This window comes from Aphis gossypii, chromosome 2, assembly GCF_020184175.1.
Source record: "Aphis gossypii isolate Hap1 chromosome 2, ASM2018417v2, whole genome shotgun sequence".
In the NCBI taxonomy this organism is placed as follows: domain Eukaryota; kingdom Metazoa; phylum Arthropoda; class Insecta; order Hemiptera; family Aphididae; genus Aphis; species Aphis gossypii.
In genome coordinates, this window is record NC_065531.1 from 65779340 (window position 1) to 65788345 (window position 9006).

Here is a 9006-nt window from a genome sequence, read left to right on the forward strand (position 1 = left end):
CATTTCAGTTGTCAACCAGACCTTTTTGTTCCGATGCCTATTTACATTTTACGGGAAATAAAAAAAAAATGTTTATTTACAAAATTCATAATTATTCTAAATCTAATACAACAATATTATCAAAATTAATGCTATAAACATGTCCGTATTATTTAGAATGTCAAATATTTTGAGACTTCTTTATAGAAAAATAATAAAAAGATTTCGGAAACGTGACTTTTGAATTATTGTATCAATAATATACGGTGTAGGTATATTACCTATATGTATTTTATATACACGTTTCGCAACTGTATATTATATAAGCGTACTTTGTATAGGCTAAGTTAAATATATATTTAATATTAATAATAATATGATGTGATGAGGATGATATATATAACACTCGGTGATTTTGTAGTATATATTAATATATATTGTATATTTTGAGTAGAGTGACGTCTCAAAGTGTGACGGTCCCGGATAGATTTTATGGAGGTATATACGATTTGTATACACAATATAATGAAGTTATTATATAGCGTATAAATAAGTGTACTTGTAGCCAATGCCCAATCTATTGGGTTCAAAAATCACACATTTTTACTTTAATCAGCTATGTCCAAAAAACCTAGTATGATGAAAATCATATCAGCTTAAATAAATTCAAATGAAAATATAAAAAGAACGAGAAATAAAATCTAATTTATATTCTATATTATTAGGTCTTGCAAGTATTAATAAATAAAATGAAATTCGATTAAACACGATGAGAGAATAATATATAGGTCGTCATATAGACATATAATAGATCAGGGGTCGGCAACAGGTGGCTCGTGGTCCAATATTTCGGACCTCAAAGAGGAAATAAACGGAGTAACTGCAAAAATATATTTTTTTAGTGCTTGTTTTCCACACATATAATAGATATTCAATTTATTTTTATTATATTATATCTACTCGTATATTATGGAAATCACGATGGCGTTCATTATTTATTACTGTTACAATCAAAGTCACGGTGACACGACAATTAAAATTGGCGCTGAAACGGCATATGTAATATCTGCAGTGGCCTGCAAGAAATAAGTTGAAATTTCTAATTTATGGTTTACGTCTCACTTTTACATCACACATAAAGATATATTTACAGATATAATCATGTCCAGTAGCGATTTTGTCTGGGAAGGTGGAATCAAGGATGTGCGGTAGCGCTTGTTTGAAAATAAAGAATGACCACGAGTCATAGACCATAGTACGTAGAACGATATATAATGCTACCTATATACCTATGACACATATATTAATTATTGAATATCATTTTATGGGACTATGTAGATTATTAGGTAATTTAAAATTTTATAGATGCTATATTATAAATAAACAATTTCTTACAATAACCAATAATTACAAACAGATATTTTTAAAAATATTCCGCGTATGTATTATTTGGGTGATTGTAAATTGTACTGAACAGGTAATAAAAATAGTGTAATAATCTAAGTGACCTTGAATTCATCAATATCTGTTTTAAACGCTTTTGTACATTTATTATTCGTTTATTGTTTGGTTTTTAGATCAATAAATATACAATACACCAAAACAAAAACAAAATTGGAACAAATTATTCAACAAAATGATAACACTAGTTATTATATATGTGAGTATAATAATTGTATCTGATTACAATATTATATTAATGTATGACTTATAATTATATTAATTATTATATATTATATGATTTACCTGATTTTTTTATTATTAAAATATTATATTATAATTAACTTTATAAATTAACCTAACTTAAAAAAAATTATTTTTCAATTTTTATTAACTAATTTATTTATTTCAAGAAAACTAAGCAATAAGTAACTTTTTAGAGGACAGTGTTAGTGCCTTTCCTAGGTAAGGTTAAGTTAGGTAATATAATATAATATGCTAAATGACTATCATAAAAATAGTACTTCTATATGGCGCAATTTACTACTTATAAATTTAACTATACCTACATTCTATCCATAGAAACCTAACCTATCTGGTTCAATTTACAACTTTTACCCTTCGTTGGGCACAATTTACGTGGGAGATGGTATTGGCGCAAATTACATATGCCTATTTACGTCTGTCCTATTATTTTACTATGTAAAGTAAATTTAAAGATTTAATTAACAATTAATAGTTAAAAATTACAATTTTATAAATCTCAAGCTAATATTTTTATTCTGATTTCTGATATTCTTTTTATCTTAGATATAGATAACAATATATAGGTAATACTAAAACCGTCCTGTTCCATAATGTATCTAATGATACGATTAACAAACTATCTCAAATGCCATTATCCCCACCAACACATAGCAAATAATTTTAAGTCCATAGTATTAATATAAAGAAATTACACATCTTGAATTGTTATTTTTATATAAAAATTTATAAATAATCGTATATTGTAAAATTGAATACCGACATTGACGTAGATTTTAGTTCTAAAGTGTATGCATTATACAAAATAAAAGATATATATTTACATTAAACTATAGAAACAACTACTTTTACACGTTGATAATTTTTGAACAGTAGAGGGGTATTAAATTGTCGCGTCCGCAAAACTATAATACCCTGCACAACTAATACATCAATTAGGATACAAACGACTGAAATATCGATAATTACGATTTAATGTTTTTTTAATAGCTACATTTTTGCTTCCTTAGTTGCCAGAGTACGTCTTGGACTCACAGTTGATAATGCAACATACACCGATCCAGAAGACCAGAAATATTCAGTAAGTAGTTAAAAATAATTATATCATTTTAAAAATATTGTATTATAACCACTACATTTGCGCTCTTGTAAGCATTTATTTTTCAAATTTTCGTAAGTTTTTAAATTTCTACGTTAGATCTAGTCTATTAATATTTAAAATGTATTGTTCTGTTTTGTTTTATTTTTATAGTAACTATTGACTGCGTAAATTATTTTATTTTAAACATGACTAGTTATGGATGGAATAGAGACTTATTGTTCAGTTTTATCGAATTGTATGAAAGCCACCCATGCCTTTGGCGTATGGACAAAGAAGCAAAATTCTACAACAAGGCCGCAAAGAAACTTGCATACATGGAACTAGTGGATCTGATAAAAAAAGATTTTCCGACTGCCGACATTAAATTTGTGAAAGCAAAAATCAAAAACATAAGAAATTCCTTTCGCAGGGAATATAATAAAGTGGAAAATTCCCGAAGAATTCCTGATGGAATTCCTATGTACTCTACAAAGTTGTGGTGAGTACCTACCTTAAAAACAATTTTTTTTTATTTTTGCAAAAAATAAATAGCATTAGAATAATAATATATTTTATAGTTTAGTTATAAGCTCGTACGCTCAATGTTTATTTCATATACCTTTTATCCGTATGGGGGTATTACTCCCTCAAGATCACACTCCCTTACATAAACACTGCTTACACCGATGTATCTTAAAACTATGTGAATAAATTTGTGGTATAAATAGCTTTAAAAAAACCTTAATATTTTGAAAATGTCATTATATACAATAAATATATTAATGTACTCGCCTCGTAAACAATTTTAAATCGCTTTGAATAAAATTTCATAATTCAAGATTTGACATAATATTATTACAGAGATGGTTATACAGTATACACCGACCATTTTGCTTAATGATTAAATACTTTAACCAGAAATGATATTTTTATGAATATTTTTATTTAGAAATATTTATAATATTATTATCAATTAATGCATATTATACCTATACCTAGACAAATAGAAGAAATCATGTTAACAATAAAATACATATTTCAGGTACTACGATCTTTTGCTTTTCACAAAACATCAGAATATTGTAGCTGTGAGAAAGTGAGTATTATAAGAATATTATTATTAATGTATACATAATATTTTGTTCGAATTAACGTTTATTTAATGAAATTTAATAATAAAATAGGAGCATAATATAGTATAATCATAAAATCATTATTAATATTAAGGTGCATTTACTAACCAGTTATATAAATTTATTAAAAAGTAACAGCGTTATATTATGTATCTTCTCGAAGTCAATTATGTTTGATATTTTATATAACTATCTATATAGGTACATAAAAAAAATATAAAAATTTACTAATGGAAAGACCATTAGATAATTTTTATAACGATTATGATAAAAGAAGATTTAAATAAATTAACAGATTTACTGCTCCCAATTTCCGAAGTAGGCCATGTCTAGCTCACTATCTTATATAGTACGGAGATTGATAATAAAATTGAATTAATACAAAATTTGCTACACCCATCCATCTTAATTGTTTTAAAAAACAAATATTAAATTATAAATAAATAATATTGTGTGGATTTATTACTTTTAATTGTTTTTATAATTTATCAGCTCATAATAAAATCTTCAGATCTTTCTCTAACTTCATTATAACTGATAAAAAAATTATAACGCCAAAATTTAAGTCTTGTATATTACAATAGAAATAGTATTTTTGGTTTGTCGCCCTCTCTTACACATGGTAATAATATTAATAAACTCACGATTATATGCACTTATTACTATCGTCCTTAAATTACACTCACTATTTAGTATTTAATTACAAAGGAACTTTAGAATTTTAATATGTATATAGCAATATAGGTTGTTATGTGGTAAAATAGCTACTCATCCAGTGCCTGTAAATACTATACGAATTGGGCGACTGCTCTGGGTAGTGGGTAGTAGTATGTAAGTGGTGTTAAACTGAAAATTATTTCAATTTAATTTATCTTTTGACACGCATAAACGAATACGATTATCATGCAATAATTTATCCAATTTTAAATGTGTATTATCCAATAATATAGCTTTAATTGAAATTAATTGCTGGTTTTAGTTTAAAAATAATGTTTGTAATTCTACCGCTTCCTTTGTGCGTTAAAAAGCCGTGACTGGTTCACTGATTATTTCTGTTGATAATATTTACGTATTTACGATTACGATTTACCCATTAATAAATTAATGTATTACTGGACGGCAGATTATAGCACACTACTGGCTGTATAATACAAGCACAGTAGTGACTACTGAGTCACTCATATTGTCACATATGACGTAGTTGAATGGAGTACATAAAGTTTTTACTTTTTTTTCGTTATTAAAAATAAAATATTTATTATTTTCCACGAGCACACGCTTTACAATACAGTGCCATCTGAACCAACAGGTATTAAACATTTATATTTTTTTTCAATAAATTTGTTTTAATTTGTTTTTTACTTTATTTATTTATTCGAACTAAATAGGTATCCGAATTTAAATAAATAAATAATTGTAGGTATAATTATTTTGTACCTCCAAAAAAAGAAAAACCCTTCTGAAGCTCAATATCGAAAGTGTAGAGGTCGGGCTCAATTAGAATTTAAAAAAAAATGAACAAATATTTTAAAAGTAATAAAGACATAAGACATACCTAACTACTTCAATATCGAATGTTAAAAGTGGTTCAATTAATGAAATAGATGAAAATATTTATAGCACACCAGAAAAACCTAGTAATATTGACAGTGAGGGGGGCTGAAAGGCGCCAACAAGGCCATAATAGGGGGGGGGTCCAAAGGTCTAGCCCCACCTCCGAAATGTTTAAAAGTATAAATATATTTTTATTATTAAGTAATTAACTGTTATGTAAATTGAATATATTATTATAATGACGACTTATGTTTTTAATAACGATAATAATTAAATTTTATATTTTTAACGTAAAAATAACAAGTGTTCAGTATTTATATTTTACCGTTTTCTGTCGAATTAAAAATGTATTGGCTTATATCGGAGTAGCTATACGCGACGGATGTGATACACTGCGTTTTCATCGGTTGCAAAAAACGCAATCCGGCTTGCGTTTTGGCGGGCGTATTATACGTCTGTAGTGTACCTATAACTACTCCGATATAAACCAAAGTATTTTTTCGCGGAATACGTCGTGTATGGTACCGGCCTATAAGAGGACGTCATACCCGCAAGTGTTTTCTCCGTCTTAAACACGTACAACATGAACAACACGCGTTTACGCAATCTGAGTAGAACTCACTCGATTTGGGTTATAGAGTAAATATACTTTTATAAAATTAAATTATAAAAATATTTCTAAGGGCATGACATTGCGTTTTAACCATTATTCCCAATACAATGTTCATTATATTATATTGTTTAGAAACAGCAAAAATGTCAACAATTTTAAATGGCATTTAAATTTTTAAAATTAAAATTTTTTTTTTAAAAACATCACAAATCTCTTGCCCTCAGAAATATTGTCACAATTCAATTTTATAATAGGTATATTTACTCTAGAACCAAAATCGAGCGAGTTCTACTTAGACTGCGTAAACGCGTTTTGTCTGTCTTATACACGTATACCTACGATATAGTAAATTTTTGTTCCCCAGTTTCAATAATGAAAAATATTAATATTTGAAAACGCTCATAATTCACTAAAAAATAAAACATCGTACAAAACCAACGAGAGAACGTAGATAATGTTCTTACCTATAGGTTTGATAATATATCAATTCACTGTTATATCAAAACTAAAAACGTACTATTGAAACTGGTGAACAAAAATTTACTATATCGTATACGTGTGTAAGACGGAGATTACACATGCGGGTGCGACGTACTATATTAAATATGTTAAATACTATAAGGCCGTTTTCCGTCATCAGTATCGCCCATCTTTAATTTTAAACAAAGTAAAATAAGGAATTCAGCGTTCACTGCCAAACCGCAAGCCGACCGGCGTTTACCACCCCGGATGAGCCGCGGCGCAATATACATCCGTCGTGTATAATATAGCTACTCCAATATAAATCAATGCATTTTTAATACGACGGAAAACGCCGCTGAATACGTAGCGTATATATAGCCTCGGCCTAATACGTATATGTCATACAATATGCGAATAATGTTAATAAGTATATTAATAGTTGTTAAACCCTACTTTCATATAAATAGGTACCTACCTATATTATGTAAAAATGTATGTATATACTTTTTTTAATTATAATGCATGTATACCATTTCAGCTAATCATGAATAGATTGGTCGATAAATCCGGAACAAGATCCAACAAGATAGCTTCGCAACGTATTTTTCACATATTATTCATTAATTAATAATACCGTTCTATTAGCTTTTGTAGTAGATAGTTTAAGATTAACAATTTTTCATAATCTAAGATTTTAGAACATTTTTTAACTGCATACATTTATATTCATTCACTTATTATTATATTATTATTATTCTTTTTTTATTACTACCTATATTTAATCATATTATCAGTATTCATTATTAACATAAAATTATATATTATTACTACTATGTACCACCATGCAAATATTATAATAATATTATTACTCTTTTATTTTTTCTCCTTTTAGTAATTTAAACAACAAAATAATACAATATAATATTATGTTATAAATATACATTTTTTTTTTTTACGATAACCTTAAATTTCCTAATTCCTCAATTTTAGAGTAATACATTTCTGTTTAATAATTGAATATTGAATTAGCATATTTTATAAAAGCATATCGTATCAGCTAACTTGTTAAAACAGTTATACCAATCGCATATATGCGGTCAAAGGAAGCTTTCGATATTTACAGTACCTATAGGCCGCAGGGTTTTCCAACCGGCATGCCGCGAAATTTTAAGATTATTAATAAAAGTTTACGTACAATTTTGGTAATTGGTTAAAATATAAAAATAATATTTTTTTCTTTTCTAAATAAATACACTATTTTAAATTGTTTGCTATTAGTATACTGATGTATAACTACTTTGGTATTAATAATTTATATGATGAATGCCTACTATAAAAAAATATGCATACAATATATAAAGTCAGTGACAACTGACAAGTGTGCCACGGCTAAATATGGATTAGGATTAGTGTGCCGCGAAGTAAGAAGGTTGGGAAACGCTGGACTATATAGATGTGGTATTAAATACGAATGTATAATATATGTTGTAGGTTTATTATTGTTGATAAGTGATAATCATTGTCCCGTAGGCATGATCAATCATCGTATAATAATTGTGTAGACTGTAGAGTGCCTATATTGTTTTCATTATTGGTTTACTAACGCAATAATAACAATAACAAATCACCGTTGGTATAATGCGTAGCATTTCGCATAATATATTATATGACTAATACGGTATCATCAATTAAAAGTGCTGTAGTTTTAATATTTTTCATTGGAAATGTATAATAAACAATATGCATACAGGCAGGTATAGTTTATTTTAGTATTTATATCTATTGTTTTTTATCGTTATTGTTAAAACCAATATTGAAAGGTAAACACAATATATAAATAATAATACCTATACTGAAATAAAAGCTTTAGTATATTATGCTGTGGGGTGACATCATCAATAGGATTGCGGTCCCAGTTGACACTTTTGAAATTTAATGTAATAACTAATAACATAAATTGACATTGCTGCGGGATATTTTAATAATTTTAATTTTAATGAAAACCGTATTTCTCACCGATGTTTAGCAACCGTTCAAATAATCGGCTCTATTTAATCTATACATATACCAATACATTATGTCACAATATAAAGCTATGCTTATAGGACTTTCAGACGCGTCAGATTGATAACGTCCGGCGCCTGAAAATGTCAAAAATCATCGATGTGTAGTCAAATCAAAATAGCGATTTGAGGGACGTCAAATAATAATCATCCTACCGTAAAGTATAATTATATTTAAAATCAAACGATAAATCCAAAATAATTTTCCTACTCTACCCCTTAACTAGAGATCATAATGCATGTGTGGGTTTTTTAAAATTTGAGAGAAAAACTTTTGAACGTTCATACAATTTATAAATATATATATATATTACATTATACATGTAATATGTATATTGTATATAATATATATTATATAAATTAACATTTATTTATTTATCTTCCATAGACTCAACACTACAGGACCGTTTTCAATAA

At 27.3% G+C, this 9006-nt stretch overlaps 1 protein-coding gene across 1 annotated transcript in view; it reads left to right on the forward strand.

The window, feature by feature from the left end:
• Positions 1 to 7355, forward strand: part of LOC114126190 (uncharacterized) — a 34497-nt gene extending 27142 nt beyond the window's left edge. Inside the window, exons 4-8 of the mRNA XM_050200872.1 lie at positions 1557 to 1639; positions 2694 to 2764; positions 2979 to 3263; positions 3807 to 3860; positions 7065 to 7355. Coding sequence (XP_050056829.1) covers positions 1616 to 1639; positions 2694 to 2764; positions 2979 to 3263; positions 3807 to 3860; positions 7065 to 7068 — 438 coding nt within the window. The 5' untranslated portion in view covers positions 1557 to 1615 and the 3' untranslated portion in view covers positions 7069 to 7355. The remainder of the gene's footprint in view (positions 1 to 1556; positions 1640 to 2693; positions 2765 to 2978; positions 3264 to 3806; positions 3861 to 7064) is intronic.
• Positions 7356 to 9006: the final 1651 nt, after the last annotated feature.